General features: G+C 40.2%; 1 protein-coding gene and 1 long non-coding RNA gene across 2 annotated transcripts; both read right to left on the reverse strand.

Moving 5' to 3' along the window:
- Positions 1-1,412: 1,412 nt before the first annotated feature.
- LOC115469629 lies at positions 1,413-4,868 on the reverse strand. Its single transcript, XM_030202424.1, has 2 exons — positions 2,254-4,868; positions 1,413-2,126 (listed from the first exon to the last, which is right to left on the reverse strand). The coding sequence occupies exons 1-2, from the start codon at positions 4,864-4,866 to the stop codon at positions 1,413-1,415; spliced, it is 3,327 nt and encodes a 1,108-aa protein (XP_030058284.1). The 5' UTR covers positions 4,867-4,868.
- A 2,404-nt stretch (positions 4,869-7,272) lies between these two features.
- LOC115467931 lies at positions 7,273-9,168 on the reverse strand. Its single transcript, XR_003941789.1, has 3 exons — positions 8,703-9,168; positions 7,750-7,863; positions 7,273-7,363 (listed from the first exon to the last, which is right to left on the reverse strand). It is a non-coding gene; the product is annotated as an uncharacterized LOC115467931 (long non-coding RNA).
- Between the last annotated feature and the right edge of the window lie 14,015 nt (positions 9,169-23,183).

The following is a 23,183-nucleotide window of genomic DNA, read 5'->3' on the forward strand; positions in this document are numbered from 1 at the left end:
TCCTAACGTGGAACTTTACATGACATAGCTATAGTTTTGTATCACTTTGTACTTGCTCACATTAAGCATTATCTGCCATTTGAATGCCCAGTCTCCCAGTCTCATAAGGTCTTCTTGCAATTTTTCACAATCCTCTTGCAATTTAACAACTTTGAATAACTTTGTGTCACCAGCAAATTTAATTGCCTCACAATTTTTCCCATCTCCAGATCATTTATAAATGTGTTAAAAAGCAGTGGTCCCAGAACATTGAGAATACTGAGCATTTAACCTCCATGTTTATAAGCAACACAAAGGAAATGGATCAAAAAGGAGGAAGAGTGCAGGGAGAGAACAGAGCAAGTCCAAAAAGAACAAATATTGGAGGAGAGAAAACCAAGGAGTACAGAACATTGAAGAGGAAGGAGGAGAGAACCCCTCCATTACACACACACACAAGCAGGTACTCACATACTGTGCACTTTCCCCTAACTAAAAAAAAATGACAAACACTATCCCTTACATATTCCCCATAAATCTTATCACACCATACATTCCCACAATCACACAGTCACAATCATATTGCTACTCCATAAATGTACATTTCAAACTTGTCTTATTCTGCAAAAGGTTTGCTTTTTGTTCCTGATTTATTCTATGAAATATCTCTATCATATCTATGAAATATGTATCTATTATTTTCCTTTCTGGGGTATACATTTAAAGCATGAAGTGGGTCATTTACTGACTGTTAGCATGCACCTAACTGACCTTCTAATTCCTCAGACGTCAACATATTCCCCCTGCCACCACATCTGCAGCTTTCAAGTATTGCTCCTTCTCTGTTTCTGAATTATCTAAGAATTTACTGAAATTCTTGCTGCTATTTTTAAAGCTGTCAAATGTTTTGGAAAACTCAGAATTAGGTTTCTATAACAGTGTTGTTACAGTAAAACGAATACAAGAAAAATATGCTTTACCTGAGAGGTCTTGAATAAAAATGGAATAATATACTATTGTTTTTATATTTATTTACTACAGTTCAGTTGAACAGAACAGCACTATTCAATTTATAAAGTAACTAGTAAAAAAGGCCCGTTTCCGAAACAAATGAAACGGGCGCTAGCATGTGGTTTTGTTAACGTTTTTTTTTTCTGTTTGATATAAATGGATGTAAGTGTTTTTGAAAATGTTTTTTTTTTTAAAGTTGTATTTTAATTCTTGATAACATTTTTTACATTTCATTGTAAAGAATATGTTTTTATAATGTTTTTTACAAACAGATAAAAGGTTTAGCTGTTGAGGTACATAAATCTGTTTAAGAAATGCATTAGAAGACATATAAACTATTTGAAAGATAACATACAGATGTTCATGTGTTACTATCAGTTTTGTAAGTAACATGTGGACTTTTTAAAATGTTTTTTTTTTTTTTACATTTGTAACATTTCCTTGTAAACAATATTTTTTGTATATATTTTGTTACAATTAGGGAAAAGGTGTCCTTGTTGAGGTCCGTCAATCACTTTTACAATTGCATCACAGGAGTTCTTTACTCTTGAAAAGGCAACATACAGTTGTCCATGTGTAAATACTGGTTCTGGAAGGTAAATTCCAACTTTGTCAAAAGTTTGTCCTTGTGACTTGTTAATGGTCATTGCAAAGGCCAGTTTGACAGGGAATTGTCTTCTACATAGTATAAACGGTAGGTCTGTGTTTGATGGTGCAAGGTCAATACGTGGTATGAAAACAGTACTGCCAGCACTTGATCCACTGAGTACTTGACTAATGATAAGGTTGTTTTTCAAGTTTTTGACTATTAGGCGAGTTCCATTACACAATCCTTTTTTTGTGTTTAAATTTCTGAGTAGTATAACTATGGCACCAATTTTCAAATCTAGTTTATGTGGTGGCAGTCCAGTAGGAGTTTGTTGATGAAGAAATTCTACTGGATATAAGTGTTGTTCTTCTTCTGTAGAGTCATTTATGGAATCCGTACTTAAGTAAGTTTTTGTGTTTCCTTTTAAAATATTTAAAACGTTGTTATTTATTTTGTCTGCATGTGTATTTTTTGGGCAAAGAATAGTTTTTTTTTTCAAAGTTTGCAACTGTGTCTGCAGTAAGTTTGTTTCCAAAGACAGCTTCAACTATATCTGTGTAACAAATGTGCTGATTAGGTATTTCAATCGTATTTTGGAAACCATGTGGACATGGCAGATTCCCATTAGCTAACTCCAATAGCCAGTTGTTGTATTGTGGATCTGTGTAGCGTACATTGTTGTGTAATTTAAGTATGTTAAATTGTTTCCATAGTTTATTAAATTTAATGCTTGATTCAATAATCTGTGTTTGATTAGCATGTGGTACTACTGGTAAAGTTTGTCTAAAATCTCCACCGAGTAGAAGAACTTTTCCCCCAAATGGTTTGTCATTCTTCATGATGTCTTTGAGTAGTGTATCTACAGCAGAAAGTGCCATAGTGGGAGCCATAATTGATTCATCCCAAATTATAATGTGTGCATCTCTAAGGTTTGAAGCATTATTGGAATTTAATCTGATAGTTGATGTTGAGTTTTCAAGTAGAGGGACTGGTAATTTAAATTGTGAATGATAAGTTCGTCCTCCAGGTAGTAGGTTTGCTGCAATTCCTGTTGATGCAACAGGAAGTGCAATTTTTCCTTCTCCTCGGATGGTACTGAGAATAGTTTTATATGTATAAGTTTTGCCACTTCCTGCTGGGCCATCTAAGAAAAAGCAGTTGTTTGTTTGTTGTTTGTCATTGCATGCAGATAGTATAGTTTTGAAAACTTGTAGTTGGTCATGGTTTAAGTTTTGTTGCATTATTTCTGCGTTATGCTTTTCTTCTGTTGCTATGAATGCAAGGGTTGGATCTTCTATCTTGTGTGTTGTTTTTGGTAAGCCGAAGTGTTGTAGGTTTTTGCCATGTGTTTGTAAAATAGTTTGAATTTTGATCAGGCATAATTGTTCACAAACAGTGCATTCTTCTGTGCATCCATGCATATGTGTAAAATCTTCTTGCATAAAATTTTTATATTTGTGATAAATTTGTAAAGCATTACATGGTGCTGCAAAAACACAAATGTATGCAAAGACTTCCCGTATTTGCTGGGGCATGATGCACGTGACTGCGTCGTCTAATGTGTTTTCCCACACTGCTTCATCATGAATGAGTCCCATTTTTTTTGCTGCATCTTGGAATGTATTGTAAACAGTATTTTGGACAGTTTTTAAGTCTTGAAAACACTTTGCTCCAGGTTGGTGTAGTAGAATGAGTCTGAGGCAATAACGTTCGGGATCTGTAGCTAAATTGACTGCATACATCCTGCCTATTGTTTTATTATTTTCTGATTTCCTCTGTTTCCACTTTCGTTCTGTTTTGTTGAAGGTATAGTATGTAGGGATATCAATGTATAAAATGCTGTTACCAGGAGGATATTCAGCATTCAGTTTAAACCATGCTGTTAAAGTAGTATCCTTTGTTTTAGCTGTTTCCACTGCAATGTCAATGTTTTTGGGATGAAACACAATGCTTTGTTCATCTGGCAAGTGTACTTGTAATCTCTGGATACTGTGTGATTGATGATGCATTTCAAATGCGTTAAGTCGCCATGCAGCTTCTGGAGCAGTAACATATCTTGAGTCTGTGAAGGTTTTAATTTCATCGTGTTGTAAAGTTTTGTGCTCCTTGATGACGACATTAGCACAATCATGTCCTTTATACACATATTTGAAAAGGTATTTCACACTTTTAATAGATGCGCAGACTTCAACATTTATATGTGAATTGTATTTCAGTAGTAAGAAAGGGTTGTAGGGGACTACCCAAGTGTTATTAATAATTTTTCCATGTACAACTGTAACACCACCATTATCTCTTCGACGGTATTTTGGATATCCATCACAGTTTTGAATGGTTTCGTTTTGGAAGGTTTTGGGGAATTCTTTTGAACACTTCCCAGATACCATGCATGGTAAATGTAAGGTGGTGTCATTGCAAGGGCCATGTATCATATGTTTAGTAACAATAGCATGGAGACGTGGAAATTTTTGTATGTCAGGTATTTCTGCACATACGATTTTATCAATTATCTCTGTATTTTTTGGCTTATGCTCTTCTTTTAAGATGAGTAAAATATGTGCATGAGGTAATCCACGTTTTTGAAATTCTATTACATGTATTTTTGCAAGTGGGATACCAAATATGTGTTCTTTGCATATGTCTTGTAGTAATTGTTTTAGTTTTAAATGAAACACCCTTGCCAATAAGTCTGGGCGAAATTCTGGCATTTGTCCTTTCTCTAGGTGTTGAGTGATTTCTTCCCATTTAGGGTTGCATGTCATAGTAATGAATAGATCTGGTTTACCATATTTCCGAACTATGGCCATTGCATCTTGATAAGTTTGATGCATATTTCTGGGGCTTCCTGAAAATGTTGATGGTAAAATGAATGGTTGTCCAGGTGTAAATTGTGGATCTGTAATTTCAGTGGCAAGGTGGTCCATTAATCCTTTGTATTTTTCTACTTGTAAAATTTTTTGGTTTTGTCTAATATAATTTAGTCTGTTGGCCTCAGTTTTAATGTAGGCATCCACAAAGTACTGTTGGGTTAGTTTTCCTGCTGAAAGGAAAGGATTGAAATCATCTCTTATTGGAAAACGGTATCCATAATATTGCATTTGTGTAACTCTAATTCTGTTTTTTTTTTCTTTGTTGCACATGTTTCTGAGACATTCAGGTTGTTCAGATAAAGGAATGTTTATCCCCCAGCTCTGATCTCCATATGGGAACAGTAATGGGTATACCATAGGTTCAAGGTTTGGATCCAATACACTTATTATTTCAGTTTTATTTGTTTGATTTTCCATGTTGCGGCAGTGTATTATGGGATCTCGATGTAAAGGAGGTTCGCCTTCTGTGTTTTGGAAAATGTAAGCAACCTCATTGGCTCGTGGTGCATTGTATCACCTGGGATCATGTTTTCGATCTTGGACAATGGCCATAGAGATTCTTGGTGTTTCTATTGTTAGTCTTTGTGCTTCTGCTATACTTTCATTCTCTACTTTATACAGCATTTTACATGCGTCTGCAAAAGGATTTTCAGATGCCATAAAGTTGCTTAATTGTGTTATTAATGTCTCATGGATGTGTGCATTTGGTTTGATTTGTAGTCTTTGAACAGATGCTTCGTCTGGATCTAGAATATATAGTTGTGAAAATTGTCTTTGTTTGTCTTTGTCCGGATGGAGTGATGCTGTTCTATGGTAAATAGTGCCATTGATTTTAAAGCAGTAAGGCCCATATCCAGGTGGTGGTGAAATATTAGCTCCCATAGATGCAAAGGCTAAGGAACTATTAATGGAGCGAATGTTTTCAAAGAAATTTTTAGAATGTTGATGTTCCCTGGAGAGAAGCTGTTTTATAAATTCATTAGATCTAATAGGTGGAAGATGTACTTTTCCCTTACTACAGCACTTTGTAAATAAGTTGTCAGAAGGCGTTTCATTCTTAAAATATTTTGCTTTGCAAAATATACATGTAGCATTCATAGGCCCACAATTATAGTATAGAGTGTTGTTCTCATTTACACTGTCTGTTATTGCAAGTCCTGTGTTTGAAGTGTTTGAATGTGTTGTGACGGTTGTCTCTGGTAATGTTTTATGTAGTAAAGTGGTAGTTTCCTTTCCTGGGTGTTTGTGATATTGAGCAGGGTTGTTCCTTGTTTTTAAGGCTGCGCGTAGTTTTCGTTGTGCTTCTGTTTTTTTTTGTCGACGGTTAGCCTTTTCCTCTTCATTTCGTGTTGCATTATTTGTTGTCATAGACATTTTGCTTGTACTGGGTTGTTCAGTTGGACATGCATTTTTGTCCTTGTTATGTAGAGCTGTTTTTTTTTTTTGTTTTTTAAAGCTGCACGTCTTTTTCGTTGTGCTTCTATTTTGTTTTTTCTTTGGTTAGCCTGTTTCTCATCAGTTTGTATTGTATTTCTTGTTGTAGTCCTTTTGCTTATTGTCATGAAGCTTTTGCTTGTTGTGGGTTCTTCAATTGGACATGCATTTTTGTCCTCAGTGATAGTAGTAAGTATTTTTGTTTGTTTTTTTGGTTTTTTACATTTATATTGTACAACCTGTTTAGTAGGTAGTGTTTTAGTTTGTGTGTTTCTTTTTTTCGTTGTAGTTGGTTGTTTTTTTTTTGGGGGGGGGGGGATTTCTTGCTGCCTTATAGTGGCACGCCTTTCCTTTGTGCTTGTGTTTTTTTTGCTTTACGTTGTGCCAGCTGTTCAGTAGTTAGTGCTGTTAAATTTTGTAATCTTAATTTTTTCCTTGCAGTTGCTTGTTGACTTAGATGTACCTTTTGCTCCTTGCTCATAGAGGCACGTCTTTTTCTTTCTGCTTCTGCTTTTTTTTCTTTACGTTGTGCCAGCTGTTCAGTAGTTACTGGTGCTGGATTTTCTAATCTTGACTTTTTCCTTGTTTTTGCTTGTTGACTTAGATATGCCTTTTGCTCCTGGCTCATATAAGCACGTCTTTTTTTTTTTCATTTGCTGCTGTTTTTTGTTTACATTGTTCCAGTTGTTCAGTGGTTAGTATTGTTGTTATTTTTATTTTGTAACTTTTCCTTGCAGTTGCTTTAATTTTTTTCTCATCTTCAGTTAGAGCTGTACGTCTTTTTTTTTTGTGCTTCAATTTTTTTTCGTTTACGTGCTGCCACTTCCTCTGGTTTTTGGTTTTCATTTTTTATTTTTCTACTCCTTTTCTTTGTATTGTCTTGCTTGTTTTGTTCTGGGTGTTCATCCTCATGCAGTGGTGTATAGGTTTTGCATTGTGGTTCTGCTGTTTGTTGATGTTGTAGCTGCTGTTCATCTGTTGCTGTGGTTATATTTTCTTCATGTACAGGTTTGTTTTCATTGTTATCTGTTTGGTTTTTTTTTTTTTCTTTGTGCTTTCTTAAATTTATGTTCTGCATCCTGTTGAGCAGGTGGTGGTTTTTTTTGATAGTTGTGATCTGCTTGTAGAGTAGAACTGGTACTGTCTGTGTTTTTTGTATCCATATTGTGTGACTATGTTGTATGGTACTGTGTGTGTTTTAGAGTGTGTGTGAGAGAGAATTTTTAGTGCAAGTTGCACCCTTTTTTTATGAGAGATAGAAACTGTTTGTGGGTCAGAGACTGAGTGATTGAGTCAGTGAGTGTGAAAGAGACAGTGACCAATCTGTTAGGTTTTGGTGTTTCTGGTGTTTTTTTTTTTTTTTGTAAACCACTGTCTTATCTGTGAGCTGTATTTCTGGTTGACACGACAATTGAAATTGTAGTCTCTGTGGATTTCTTTATTTGGCAGTATCCTGTTAGTTATTTGTGTGGCCAGTGTTCTGAAAGAAATGAAAGGGGAAACATATAAGTTATTATATTAAGCCAATTTTTTTTAAGTCAATTTTTAGGACACAGTATCTATGTGAGTGATATAAAATGTGTGAGAGTATGTGTAACACAGTGAGTCACATGTGTAATACAGTGAGTGAGTATGTGTGAGTCAGAGACTGATTATATATGATACACTGAGGATTTGACAAAGATAGTGAGTATCTCTGAGATTGACTGTGAGAGTGTGTGAGATAGACAGATATACATTGTGTTTGAGACAGTGTGTAAACATTAGCAATTTGCAGGTCACATTTTTTTTTGTTTAAATTTCCCTAAGGTATCAATATGTGTGTTCTGTTTTGTGTCCTGCACATGCCACCATCAAGTGCCATACCTGCTAGTACATCTCCATTTTCTGGTTCTGCATGTCAGTGTAGTAAGGTGTTCGACGTGTTTCCTGTGAAGTTGTACATTTGTTGGCTCCCTGGTTTGGTCTCTATTTGCTGTTCTGCATGAAAAGATGCAGGGATTTGTGAAATTATCATGCAATCACAGTTATATATGTAATCGAAACTTTATGATACTAAAGTATGACAGTAACAGAATGTGAGTTTGTGTATCACAGATAGTGTGTGTGTCTGTGTGATGGGGAGGAGGTTGTTTGGGGCTTAGAGAGTGGTCTGTGTTTTGTGGGGGGTCTGGTGTTTGTAAGAGTAGTGTTAGTACTTTATTTGTTTGGTGTAGTATGTGGGGTAAGGTGAACTGTAATGAGTAGGGGGGCACAGCATTGCTGGTGGGGTTATGGAGTCACTACTTAAGCTTGTGATTGATTGAGAGAGAGAGAGAAAGAGAGAGAAAGAGAAAGAGAGAGAGAAAGAGAGAGAGAGAGAGAAAGAAAGAGAGAGAGAGAGGAACAGAGAGAGAGAGAGAGAGAGAGAGAGAGAGAGATTGTCTATTTATGTAGATCCTGCATTAGTGTTTGAGTTTTACACAGCATTTAGAATCTGAATCAGTGTGTTTGGGACTCAGAGAGTGTGATAGTGTTGTTAGTTACGTATGGGAAAGGTTTTTTTTTTTTTTTTTTTAAATATGTAACATCATATGATTGCAATTATGTATTCTAGTAAAGTGTTTTGACAAAGTATATGTGTGAGTGTTAGTTTGTGTGAGACAGTTACTATATGTCGTAGAGAGAGTATGTGACAGACATAGTATCAGAGACTGTAAAGATTGTGAAGTTGCAGGTCACAGTTTTAGTGATAAGTTTTATTTCCCCCAACACATCTGTTTGCATCAATGATTCTTTCCCCTTCTGTCCTCTCCAGCTCTCACTACTAAGCTCCATACCTGGTGGTAGATTGTTTAAGGCCAGTTGATGTCCATATTGTACTTCACAGTGTCAGTGTAGTGAGGTTTGTTTTCTGTTTTCTGTGACCTTGCACATTTGGTGGCTCCGTGGTTGTCTTCTATATCTTGTGTTCTGAAAGAAATGAAGCACTTAGTTCTGAAATTATCACGTAATGGTAGTTATATATGAATTTGAAAGTGTATTAATCAGAAGTATGACAGTGACAGAATTAGAGTATGTGTGACAGAGTTAGTGAGTGTGTGTATGTAGTCTCATCTACAACAGTCCTGGCATGACCATGAGGCAGCAGGAGGTGACTCATAGTGTTTCAGTTTCATGCTGTTTCCTTGTTGAAGTTTGCTCATGCTCGTTGTTTAGTCTTGTGATGCTTTTTGTTTTTTCCTGTAAAGTTACAAATTGAACAATTTAACAAAGCATTCATTTTGTTGCGTGCTATATTAAAAAATTAATTTTAGTGTCATACGGAACAGTCCTTGCATAACCCACAGCCAGCAGAAGGTAGTTCATACTATTTCATTCACATGCCGTTGATTGTGTGAAGTTTGCTGATGCTGCTTGTGTTCCCTTCTGCTGCGCTGCCATTGCTGTAGTGAAGGAAGTAAACTTCAAGAATTAAATTAAGCCTTCATCTGCATAGTTGTGGTAGAAAAGACCCCCATCCATTTTGTTGTTGTTTGTATTAATCAATGTATATAAATGATATATTACCGACTCACCTGAAAATGTGCAGTGGAACTCTGAGTCAAGATGGTGAAAGTGCAACCTGTGGCTCAACCGGCTCCTGAAAGGAGGAGTAGCCAGAGGCAAGGAACGGAGACTGCATAAAACTGTCCAACGTATGTGCAGAGAAGGACACTGCATTGGAAAGAGAGGGGGCATGTAAAACAGAAGTAGAAAGTGGAATAATTTAAGGCTGCCCCCTTGACAACGGTGGCATTGCCGCCCTGTCAGACATTACGACATATACAACTGACACAGCCAAGCCCACATACAGAGGAGGGGAGTAGAGTTGTTCAGAGAGGGAGGGAGTAGGGGAGAGAGGAGAGAGGATGGGAGTAGGGCAGGGGAGAGAGGACAGTTGGTGGACATGTTGGCAAGGGCAGAGTATACAGCAGGGTTTGTGAACATGACGGCAGAGGCTAGGGAAAGGTCAGGGTTGTATTTCTTTATGTTTTTTTTGTTTGTTTGTTTTTGTGGACGGGTGGGAGGGTAGGTGATAGATGTTAGTTGTTCGTCATGGGGTCAGGGCAGGATAGAGAGGCAGGGAGGAGGGGAGAGAGGAGAAAGGAAGGGAGTAGGGCAGGGGAGTGAGCACAGTTGGTGGCCATGGGGGCAAGGGTAGGGTATGCAGCAGGGTTGTTGGACATGAGGGCAGGGACTAGGAAAAGGTCAGGGTTGTATTTTTTGTTGTACATATAGTTTTTTTTTTGTTTTTGTGGATAGGTGGGAGGGTAGGGGAAAGATGAGGGTTGTTGGACATGGTGGGAGGGCAGGTGAGAAAGGAGTGGAGGAGGGCTGGGGAGAGAGGACAGTTGGTGGACATGTTGGCAAGGGCAGGGTATTCAGCAGGGTTTGTGGACATGACGGCAGAGGCTACGGAAAGGTCTGGGTTGAATTTTTTTAAGGTTTTTTTGTTTGTTTGTTTTGTGGACGGGTGGGAGGGTAGGTGATAGTTGTGAGTTTTTCGTCATGGGGTCAGGGCATGGGAGAGAGGCAGGGAGGAGGGGAGAGAGGACAAAGGAAGGGAGTAGGGCAGGGGAGAGAGCACAGTTGGTGGACATGGGGGCAAGGGTAGGGTATGCAGCAAAGTTGGTGGACATGAGGGCAGGGGCTAGGAAAAGGTCAGGATTGTATTTCTTGTTGTACATAAATTTTTTTTTGTTTTTTCTGGATAGGTGGGAGTGTAGGGGAAAGATGAGGGTTGTTGGACATGGGGGGAGGGCAGGAGAGAAAGTAGTGGAGGAGGGCTGGGAGAGAGGAGATAGTAAGGCAGTAGGGCAGGGGAGAGTGGACAGTTGTGGTCATGGTGGCAAGGGCAAAGTAGACAGCAGGGTTGGTGCCCATGAGGTCAGGGGCTAGGAAGAGGTCAGGGTTTTTTTGTTTTTTTTTTGTGGATGGGTGGGAGGGTAGGGGAAAGGTGACGGTTGTTGGACATGGGGGGGAGGGCAGGAGAGAAAAGAGTTGAGGAGGGGTGGGTAGTGAGGAGAAACGAAGGTAGTAGGGCAGGTGAGAGAGGACAGTTGTGGACATGGGGGCAAGGGCAGAGTACACAGCAGGATTGGTGGACATGAGGACAGGAGCTAGGTAAAGAGCAGGGTTATTGGTGATCTGGTCATGGTAGGGGAGAGAGCAGTTTTGCTGCTCATGGGGGTTGAGCAGAGGATTTCTTTATATGGGGGGGATAGTAGTGGACACAGTACAGTGTGTGGACGGGTGAAAGACTAATACAGTAAGTGTCATGCATACATTTGTTGTCACGTACATCAGGTGAGGCGCTAGTTTAAGAATTTTTCAAATTATACACTTTGTGAAATAGTGTTACAATACATGTGTGAGCTGTAGAATCAAAACCTGTTCCTCAGTTGTATTTTTAAATCTGGCCTGGGGAGTGTGTTTGACTGTGTGTGAGAGAGTGTATGTGCGTCTGTGTGACAGAGAGAGACTGTGAGTGTGTCTGTGAGAATGAGAGTATGTGCCAGGGTTCCCCCTCCCTCTCAGTTCCTCTGTCTGTCTCTCAGTTGCAGGGGTTCCCCCCCTCCCTGTGCTTGTAAATTGGGATGGACCACTGTTTGTGTTAGAGGGTGGTTACAATGTGTCACTAAGGTTTTTTTTTTGGGGGGGGGGGGGGGTTAGGTGGTTGGGGTATGTGCTCTGCTGGTAAACTGTGATGGTTTGTTGTGTTGCTTTGAGGGTGGTTATTGTTCCAGGGTGTGTTTTTTTTTTTTTTTTTTGTGGTTTTTTGTGAAGGAGGGGTTTGTGGAGGGGGGCTTTTTTTGAAAATGTGTTTGTAAGGGGGTTAGCCTTTGATGTTTTTTTTTTTGTGCTGAAGCAGGAGTTTTTTTTTTTTTTATGGTTGGAAGCGAGAGGAACAAATTATTTTGGTTTTTTTCTTTTTTTCCTGGTTTAGACCGACTGAAGGATAACGTTGGTAGTGAAATGTGTTGGTGTTAGCTGCACTGTCTTTTTACGTGTGTCGGGCCGTCGGGGGATTGATTTGTTAATTTTTGAAGAGGGATGTGCCATGGGGGAGCAGCGCTGTCTTGTATTGGTTTTTCGGGGCATCCCCGAGATCGGGAGATTGTCTGAGGATGGTTGGGCACATCCTTAGCCGGTTTCGTAAAGGGGGCTGAGTCATTTTGAATAGGAATCCCCGAGGTCGGGAGCTTGTCTGAGGATGGTTGGGCACGTCCTCAGCCGGTTCGCTAAAGGAGCCGGAGGGGGGGGGGGGTTGTCGGTTTGTGTTGAAGGGGTTCCGGGTGTGCGGCTGTTTTTTTCCAGCCAGTGTTAAACAAATTGTAGGCAGGTGAGGAGTAGGGAAACACGTGTGTTTCCCTACTGTTTTCCGTGCTTCGGTCGCTGATTTGTACTGGCTGGCTCACGGGTAAGCCTACCAGTTGGGCGGCACCTTCTTCAGGGCTGGTACGTTTCAGATGGTGAGGGGCTGTTTTTGTCGTGCCTCGTGCGATCTACAAATTTTCACACATACCCCTAGGTTGCGGTGGTCGTCTGCTTTCCTTCCTGGTCAGATAATCAGCCGTTCGGTCCTCCTCTGTTGTTCTCTGTGTTTTTGTGATAATGAGTCGTTCTGCTGGTGGTGAGTGCTCCTCCCTTCTTACCTTGTTGTTGTCTCTGATTGGTCCTTGTAACGTCGCGTTTCGTTGCTTGGTAACGTTGGTAGAGTTTGCTTTTTTCTGATTGGTTGTCATGCCTCTTATGTGTTTTACCATTGCTTGGCAACGTCTTCGATCCCTTCCTTCAGTTCATTGTAACTTTTCTGCCCGCACGTCATAACGTTTGACGTGAGGGCGGGGCAGAGACGTGGCTGGCTGGCTGGGTGGCTTCACACCATGAATCCACGAACCCTACAGGGAGTGTTTGAGTTGCTTCAGAACGTTGTCTTCAGAACGTTCACGGTGCGTTTTATTATATTAGATAGGTTTCTAATTTGATTTTTTTACTGCATGAAATAACAGATGATATTAACACTGTTTAACAAGCTCAGAATTGGAACACCAAATATTAACCTATCCTTAATTACTATATAAATATTAACACATTTCAAGTAAAAGTCTTAATTTACTTTCCGAGGACAAAAGGATATTAGGCAATAATCTCATTAATCCGTATCCAGCTTATTGCACAACTTGACAAAAGATATTTCTCTGTTTACCCAAAAAAGGTTCAAGGTTCAACTTTATTTAATACACCACAAATCACAGATATATAAGCAGTTAAAAAAAAAAAAGCAAAAATAGAAATGTATGCAAAAGAGAAAGAGAGCAATGAAATGACACATAAGGTAGCTAGGTTACAAATCTTGCATAATAAGGAAAGCGGAAAAGGGGTAGGAACAGTGGTGTGTTGGTAAATTTTTAACAACAGGCTCTCTCTCCGGTCATAGTCAGCTCCACAATTTTGGAGGGGGGAACCAGGGGTAGGCTGGGGGGCAATGTGTACTTCTCTCCCACCCCTACCCCCACTTTGCAGAAACACTATGCATTTCTTTGCTGGCAAGGAAGCTGAGTCCCACCACCTAATAAATTTTGACTTTGATGACATAGGGACCCTTTCACCAAGCTGCAGAATAAGGGGGCCAGCACTGGCATTGGTGCGTGTTTTACACGCGTGCTGAGGCCCCCTTTTACTACAGCTGGTAAAAGGAAAGTCTCACTTTCCTACAGAAAATGGCTGGGCGGCAAGTAAAGCACTTTCTTTGCGGCCATTTCAGGGTGGAGTCCTTACTATCACCCATTGAGGTGGCGGTAAGGGCTCCCGCATTAATCCGGCGGTAAACAGGCACTGCTTGATTATCGCTGGGTACACTCCAACGCTACAAAAATAACTACATTTTTGTAGCACCAGAAATGACTGTGCTCTAGGGGTGAGAAATACTGCTGGGCTTCTGCGGTAGCCCAGCAGTACTTCCTGTATAACGAGCCATAAGCCCGCGTTGGGCTTACTGCCGCATAGTTAAAGGAGCCCATAATGTTCATGAATTAGTAACCCAATGGGAAGCTAATGGTAACAAATATATGCACAAATGTGGTATGATGCTTGTTCATTTAAGACACTGGCTAAGAAAACATGCCAAACACAAAAACAAATAGTGCACCCATAACATGGTTTAGTGAAAAAAAAGAAAAATCTTATACCTTTCCAATCAAGCAAAAACTCAAAATTTGAGTTATGGCCAATATAATAGCTTGTAATACAAAAAAACAGAAGAAACCAGTCTTCGCAAAAAAAAAAAAAAAAACAACAATGGACAAAACAGCGAAGATGACTAATAAAACAAAAATAAAAATAAAAAATAAAAGACGACACTTCAAATATGAAAACTAAAAAATATTTATTGACCATAAAATTAATGCAGAATAAAAGAACAGGATTCGACACAGCTGTGTTTCAGCCAGTAAGGCTTGCGTCAGGAGTCTATTATAAAACAATTAAAACATATATATCACTGTAATATTCAACAGTAAGTAATAGTCTAAATAACTAAATAAGTATTTGATAGCTCATCACGGTGCTATTTTATTTTACAGAAAATAAAAATGAACATAAGATTAAAACCAACAAATCTATAATATGCCTACAGTTAAACATAGATCAAATTAGATTAAAAAAACAAACAAACTAGATAACAAAACATGTTGTCATCTGAGCTTAATGCCTGCCCACTGTTTAGCCACACTAAAAGTGCATATGATATCTAAGTAGATAAGAGAACAACCAAATGAACAGACTGAAATAAATGTATATAAGCCTCCAGAAGGAAACCATCAAAATATTCTTTCAAAGCCTGTCATGATGATCCACATAGTGGCAAAAAGTACATAAACTGGAAGATGTCACAAAAGGAAATAAAATTGTCCTATGTTGATGTCTTTAAACCAAAAACAAAGTGACATCATAGTGAACTTGCAGCAAGAATACAAAAACAATGCTGGCCCTGCGCTGTTAATGATGAATAAAAGGTGCAACAATAAAAAATGTTTAAAACATCATGATGCAAACCAGAAAAAGCGTTGCCAAGACGACACTAAGCTACTATTAAGTACAGCAATGCCGCAATAATGTATGTGTGTATTGACGCTCCTTGAAAATAAACAAACCAAGAAAACAATTGCCATTTCGTTATATTAAAGCATTACTAACATTAGAGACAGTAGCAGTGCTAACATTGCAGTGCTCATTTTAAAATATAAATGCATCAAAACCAAAACAGATATACATAAGTGTTGCTTCATTATATACAAGACACAGTGCTGAAGTAAAGCCCCTGGGATTGGCTGAAGCAACCTGCTTTTGCTAATGGTGCCGACACTGCTTAAAAAAAATTAATTGCAGCAAGAAGAGGTACAGGGGTAGGTTAAAGAGGGAGGGAGCAGAGAGGTGCCGCATCTGTGTGTGTGTGGGGGGGGGGGGGGGGGGGGGGGGGGGGGGGGGGGGGGGGGGCAGAAGATGCCCAAGCCATAGGGGTTGAGAACGCCAGGAGTGGTCCCAAGGCCAAATTTTGGGATCCAGTTGTTCAAGTAGCCACAGCTCCCAAAATTCTCTAAAAAAAACTAACAAATGACTCTTGCGAGCTGGAGTGAGCTGGCTTCAGTACATCACTGGGTAGGAACAAAGAAATCCTAAATGAAAACAAAAGGAGGGGAAGGAATGGGGAGAAGACGACAGGACAAGAAAACAAACACATCCCAGGATCTACGAAATTATGGTAATCTGAACTATATAGGGAGTCTTCCAGTCCATGTTATGTAACACTGAAAGCCTTTTTGAAATGAATCAGCAAAAGAGAAGGGAATAGTAAGTAGATGCTGGTTGGAAAATTGCAAGGAGTGAGCCAGTACAAAGGAGAGAATTGATCTGAACAGAAACTGGGGGACTCCAGAATGGAGAATCTGATGTGTTAATGCTAGAACCTTGAATGTAATACAAGAATGGATGGGAAGTCAATGTTCAGATCTTAGGAGAGGGGCAACACTATCAAACTTCTTACCCCCATGAATAAGCTTAACTGTGGTATTTTAGATTAATTGTAGACAACACAGCTGGTAAATTGGAAAACTGTGAAAGAGAGAATTGCACTAGTTAAGTCAGGAGTTTACTAGAACATGTATGAACAAGAAAAGAGACTGTAGATAAGCAATGCAACCATTCAAAGACAAAGGTAATTAACAATAACTAAAAACTGAAGATAAGTTGTTAAATCGCAAGAGGATTGTGAAAATTTACAAGAGAACCTTACTAGACTGGGAGACTGGGCATCCAAATGGCAGATGACATTTAATGTGAGCAAGTGCAAAGTGATGCACGTGACAAAGAGGAAACGAAATTAAAGCTACGCAATGCAAGGTTCCACATTAGGAGTCACTGACCATGAAAGGGATCTAGGCGTCCTTGTTCATGAAAATTTGAAACCCTCTGCTCAGTGTGTGGTGGTGGCTAAGAAAACAAATAGAATGTTAGGTATTATTAGGAAAGGAATGGAAAACAAAAATGAGGACGTTATAATGCCTTTGTTTCGCTCCATGGTGCGATCGCACCTCAAATATTGTGTTCAATTCCGGTCACTGCATCTTAAAAAAGATATAGTGGAATTAGAAAAGGTACAGAGAAGGGCAACACAAATGATAAAGGGGATGGGACGACTTCCCTATGAGGGAAGGCTAAAGTGGCTAGGGCTGTTCAGCTTGGAGAAAAAAACGATTGAGGGGAGATATGATTGAGGTCTACAAAATAATGAGCAGAGTGGAACGGGTAGACATGAATTGCTTGTTTACTCTTTCCAAAAATACTAGGACTAGGGGTCACACAATGAAGCTACAAAATAGTAAATTTAAAACAAATTGGAGAAAATCTTTCTTCAATCAACGTGTAATTAAACTCTGGAATTCATTGCCAGAGAATATAGTAAAAGCTGTTAGCTTAGCGAGGTTTAAAAAAAGGTTTGGATGGCTTCCTAAAGGAAAAGTCCATAGATCATTATTAAAATGGACTTGGGGAAAATTCACTGCTTATTTCTAGGATATACAACCAATCAATAGTAGAGTTCGAATAGTGCCAGATGGTCACAAGATTGATTTGTTTTAGAGAAGTCTCATACAGTCACTAGGCAATTATTTTACCATCCATCTGGTATGCCTGGTCGCTGTGACGGTTATAATCATAGACAACCCCCAACCATCCGTGACTACTGAAATAATTTTTTAATTATTTTTTGTTGCTTATTTTCTGGTTAGCTAAATTTCTTTCAAGTGACCAATATTGTGTCATTAATTATAATGGAGATGACTTCTGTATAACACTTATCTGTGCATGTAAACTTGTGCGATCCCAGGAGTAATCAATATCCCGACAGGTGCCTTTTTGCTTCAGTGCTTTGTCAAGGGAAAATCCTGCGGATGCAAAACGAAAAAATATTAGTCTAAACTCCGTTTTAAAAGGCACACTCACTAATGTGTCTTAACTCGTGGCTTACAGTCTGTCTCTCTCCTAATACTCAGGATTAAGCTGGAAAGTTTAAACATAGCGCCGGCGTTCCTTTTACATCATACCGGAAATACCAGCCCCGGCGAATTACTTCCGCTATCCAGCTGATGACTATTACATGTAACAACCCCAATGGATATACGTGTTAAGCCCATTGGGTTCTACCGTCGCCAGATGGTATATCCAAAAGGTTTCCCGCTGCAATAGTCTCCTCCTCTCTGGTGGGGGGGGGGGTGACATGATCGATCACAAGACAGTGCAGAGACTCAATTGTATGTGTCACGTCTGTGGCCGTGACCACCCTCAGACTTACCTTATGTCTGGGGGTCAGCTTCTAAGCTGGCTTCTGCCTATCCTTTCTGGAGTAGTTTTCCTTCTGTGTGCTGGCTGCTTCCAGCATGGCTCTAATTACTCCACTCTACTGCACCTGGGGGTGCTGCCTGAGTTAGTTCTACCTCTGTCTCCAGCCTGGCTCTGTTTGCTCCTCTGTGCTGCATCTAGGTATTCTAAGTCTCTCTATGTTCTGTGTGCGCTCTGCCTGCTCCTTGGTTTGTGCTCCTCTCACCCGCTGGTGGCCAGAGCCAGTGGCTGCCATAGTTTGTCTTGCTGTTCCTACCCATTCCAGACTTTAGCCCAGTCCAGTCCAGTTCTTCCAGGCTGCCGGACTTGTCTCTCTTGTTTGTGCCTGGACAGCCTCCGTAGTTGCTTACTGATGGCTGCAGCTGCTCCTCAGCTGTTGAAGGGCTTTATTAATCACTTAGAGACTGCAGCCTTGGCCTTTGCATCATCTAAGGTCCCTGGTATGTTAGAGTGCTCTGTGCACTGCTACCTTGTCCAGTTCAGTGTGAGTTTCTAGCTTGTTACTAGTAGCTTCGGCATAGCTTTTCTTGTTGGCTTGTGTACAGCTTTACTAGTTCTCCTGTGTGTTGTGCTGTGTTGTGTGAGTTCCTAGCATTTTACTAGTTAGCTTTGGCATAGCTTTGCTTGTTAGCTTGTGTACAGCTTTACTGGTTCTCCTGTGTTTTGCTTAGTGTGAGTTTCTAGCTTGTGACTAGTTAGCTTGGGCATAGCTTTCTTGTTAGCTTGTGTACAGCTTTACTAGTTTTCTTGTGTTTAGCTTTCTGGTTTTCCTGTGTGTGTGTTTTCCTTTGCTTCTGGAGCTTCAGCCCTAGTCCTGTCCGCTGCCAGTACTCCTTGCTACTGGAGCTCCAGCCATAGTCTTGCTACTTGACCTGACCATTGCCTCAATCTGACTACTCTCTGCCTGCTGCCTGACCCAACTTCTCCCTGAACCCCGATACTTGCTGCCTGCTGCCTGACCTGATTATTGCTGGAACCCGGACATTCCCTGCCTGTCTGCCTTGCTTTTGCCTAGGTGCCTGGGGGCACTTCTGTATCCTGATTCCTGTTGTTCCTGCTTGCTAGTTCCAGTTCCGGTTTTCCTGTAAGCCCTGCCAGCTTCCCAAACCTGAGGGCTCAACCCTCAGGGAACGGTGGCTAAGCATAGGTGAAGCCTAGGTCCAGTGTGTTCCTGTCCAGTGGGTTCCGGTCCCGTGTGTTCCAGTCCAGTGAGCTCCACTCCAGTGTGTACCAGTCCAGTGGGTTCCAGTCCAGTGTGCACCCATCCGGTGCATTCCAGTCCTGTGTATTCCAGTGCAGAACTCTAGTCCAGGGTTCCACTCCAGTCTTGCCTCGTCTCTGCTTTGAAGGTGACCTTGCCTGCCACTGCCGCTCCACGGTAGTGGTCCAAGGGCTCACAAACCCAGTGCTTCCAGGGAAGAAGCCTGACAGTATGTTCTTTACTGACCCAATGTTGTACAAGGGGGGCTCCTAGATTTTGTGCTGTATTCCGAGACCTGCTTGATTTGCCAATGTAGATTTTAGTACATGGGCATATGATGTAATAAACTATATGTGTAGTCCGGCACATAGTATGGTGTTTCAACTGGTATGTTTGCCCATTGTGACTGAAGCTTGCGGCCTCGATAGTATGTTCACATGTTTTACAGCTAGTTTTGTTGCATTTGTAATGTCCCAGCTGTATGGGCATACCGTCGTTGTCTGGAATCGGTAACACTGCAGGACTCAGTATCTCTTTCAAGTTTCTTGCCCATGAAAAGGTGGTCCTAACCCTATGCTGTTTAAACAAGGGATGCACCCTCATTACATCCCAATGGTGTCTAATAATTTTAGCTGCCCTCTCTCCTCCTGGGGCATATCGCATGACAAAAGTCATGATCTGATCTTCCGCTTCCTTATGTTGCTTAGTCTGTAGGAGTAAATCCCTATTGTTGTATTTAGCCTGCAGGAAGGCATGCTTCAGAACTTTCTTCGGGTATCACCTTTATATAAGGTCAGTGCCCAAATCTTCAGCTTGATGTTTAAAATCTGTATCACTCGTGCAGATCCTTCTAAACCAGAGGAATTGTGAGAAGGGTAGGCTGTCGCATAGGGATTTAGGATGACAGCTACTGTATTCTAGGATAGTGTTTCTATCAGTGGGTGTGGTGTATACTTTAGATACGGACCCACCTTTCATCAGAATTACCTCCACATCTAAAAAATGGATCAAAGTTTCTGAAAAGGATAACACGAATTGGATCTTCGTATGACATCGGTTTAACCATGCATGGAAATTTTTTAGTTCTGACACATCTCCCTGCCAAAGTACAAAGACATCGTCTATGTACCGACGTCAAAGGAAAATATTAGATTGAAATGGGGAGTCAGTCAACCACTTCTTTTCAAAGGCAGCCATGAAAAGATTGGCTAAAGTGGTGATGAAAGTTGCCCCATAGCAACCCCTGAAATTTGTAGAAAGAGTTTATCCTGAAAACGAAAAAAATTCCTGCAGAGGGCTAATTTTGCAAGGTTTAGTAGAAATTCCAAGGAAACATCATGCGGTCTTGGTCTCTTGTCCAGGACATCTTCCACCACTTCCAGCAACTCATCCTGCGGTATCATTGTATATAATGATTTAATGTCCAAAGCTGCCATCACTATGTTGGTTTCTGGTAAATGAATATCTTTCAGAATGGACAAAAAATGTGTAGTGTCTTTAATGAACTAACTGCTGTTCAGAACAAACTCCTTCAAAAATGTATCCACATATACCGAAAGCGGTTCAAGGAGGGACCCTCTAGGATATTTCTAGGATAAGCAGCATAAAATGTATTGTACTTTTCTGGGATCTTGCCAGGTACTTGTGACCTGAATTAGCCACTGTTGGAAACAGGATGCTGGGCTTGATGGACCTTCGATCTGTCCCAGTATGGCAATACTTAAGTACTTATGTAGGATGAAAGACCTAACATGCTTCTAATGATTATTGGCTGGAATGTAAAACATTTAGCCCTGATTTTCAGCCCATAGCTGGTGCATTTTAAAGTGCTGATCACTACGTCTGAATCTGACTTAGACATTGAACACTGGACCTAACCTGGACTCTGGTACTGAATATCTAGGTAATAAGCAACTGCTGGAAGTTATCCTTGACCCAGTTGATATTCTGACTGGGGCCTTCATAAGCTCTGGTAGCCAGGGCATGTAAATTTAGCCACAGATATTCAGTGTGAATGCTTGGACATGGCCTGATATTGAATATCCAGGGCTAATTTTTTGTAGGGCAATGAACTTTTAAAAAATAATGCTGACTGCCACAGTCTGAATATTTACCGGAGGATTTTTATTGACCTGACAAAGACCTTCTTATGCAATCAATAATAATGGTCTAAAATCCTCTAGAAACTTGTTTGCCCAAAGAATTTTTTTTCATCAATATACCTTTATATATGGAGATGTCAGCCAATATGTAGGAATATGATAAACCCTTGTATCTCTTCTCTGTCTGAAATTTCACAAACAAATCTTCATATTAGTACCAATAATTTTCTCTGTTGTCTCTTTCATTATGTTCCTTGATAATTTCCAGAACATTGGTAGGGAATTTACACTTATTTATTATAAAGTGAAGGATTGTTCAGCCTGTGACATCTAAACATTCACTCTAAGTAGACTCAATGGTCATGGAACCTGTTTGTAGATGATGAGTGCACTAGTAATACACTCTCTAGAAGACTTCCAGGATATCATGGACCTGTTGTCCAGCTAGTTTTGGGCTCACCATTAAGCTGAAAATATGGAGGTCATATGCCCAACAAGCTTAATCTAATCCCTATGTTTATATTTATGTTTATTTAAGGCTTGATATACCACCATTATTTCATTCTAAATTAAAGTGGTTAACAAATAACAAATAATAAAATTAAGGAAAAGGAATGCTATAATCCATAGGAAAGAACACATTTATACCATTACATAGAGAAAGGGGAAGGGGAACGATGGGAGAAAGCAAGAAGATAGATAGATAGATAGATAGATAGATAGATAGATAGATAGATAGATAGATAGATAGATAGATAGATAGATAGATAGATAGATAGATAGATAGATAGATAGATAGATAGATAGATAGATAAGAGGCTCAGTCCTTACTTTGGGTCCTCCTTGTCCTGGGTTGGGTAACCCCTTTACTCCTACTGGCTGTCTCTCTCTATGAAGGGGCTTTTCTCTCTGGGCCTCTCCACTCTCTGGGCCCTCTGTCTGTGGACTGGGCTATTTCCTTTCCCTTGCTTGTACCTGGCCTTCCTCTTCTTTCTCCCTGGCTGCTGTAGTCCTCCAACACCTTTCTTTGATGAGCTGTTAAAGGTTTAGGGAGCCTGGAAACCCCTCCCTTCAAGTATATCCTATCTTCTTTGACCCCATGCTCCACCTCTGCAGATGCTCTTTCAGCAGGCTCTGGAACTCCTAGGTACTACCACAGGATAACCAAAGTCCCTTCTAGTTGAATGGAATTCCACTCTGGGTTCTCCTTCCTACCTGGAGCTCTAAACCCCTCCTGAAGCTCCTTATATTAATCCAAATGGAAAGTGGGCCATGCATACGTCTGGACTATCACTTATGCACCACATTACGCCAGGACTGTCACTTCTACACAACAGCCTACTGCACCTGAATGTAACTCACCTTGAGCAACACCTGAAAAAAGTAGGAGCAGAATTCAAATGTATCTGCTTATCATTTCTATAGCGCTACAAGGCCTACGCAGCGCTGTACACCATACACATGTCCCTAATCCTTCTTGTGGTGTGCAGCTCAATGGGAGCAGTTTAATGAAACCTAAACATACATGGTAGCAGCTGTAACTCCCACAGTCAATCTTTTTTAGGAGATAGACATTTATTCGCCATTTCAGGAGTCTAAATGTCTAACTTGTCATACCCTTCTTTTGCCCAAACATGCCCGGAATGTTTTTCCTGAGAAGGATCAGCAAATATATAAGACTTCTGAAAAGTCATAGTGCATGTACAAGGAAACTTTAAAAAGAAAGTACTACCTGCAGTTAGCACACAAGACTTTAACTGCAAGGACTTTCTATGAACCTGAGTGGCACGTGCCACATCTGGAAACAACTGAACTTTGTGTCCACAGAAAAACAGCATGTTTCTTTTTAAACCATGATTTCAACACAATGAATTTATCCTACTGCAAAAGGAAGGAAGATATAAATGTAACTTAGTTGCAATAACATTCTGAGAATCCTCTAAAAACACTGTTAAATCAAAAGCAGAACCGAAATAATCAAGCTCACCCTCACCTGCTTCCCTTTGAATTTTCCTTCCAGTCAAGTAGTATACAATAGCAGTAGCATTTGGAATTCCTAGAATTTCCTTAAAATATTT

This window comes from Microcaecilia unicolor, chromosome 4 (assembly GCF_901765095.1).
Source record: "Microcaecilia unicolor chromosome 4, aMicUni1.1, whole genome shotgun sequence".
In the NCBI taxonomy this organism is placed as follows: Eukaryota; Metazoa; Chordata; class Amphibia; order Gymnophiona; family Siphonopidae; genus Microcaecilia; species Microcaecilia unicolor.

Bases quoted from the DNA above. Each gene is read 5' to 3' on its own strand.
- LOC115469629 (XM_030202424.1), bottom strand. From the start codon at position 4,866: ATGGAAAATCAAACAAATAAAACTGAAATAATAAGTGTATTGGATCCA. The intron at 2,127-2,253 runs GTACGCTACACA...ACACAGATATAG, and splicing joins TACTTAAATTACACAACAAT to TTGAAGCTGTCTTTGGAAAC.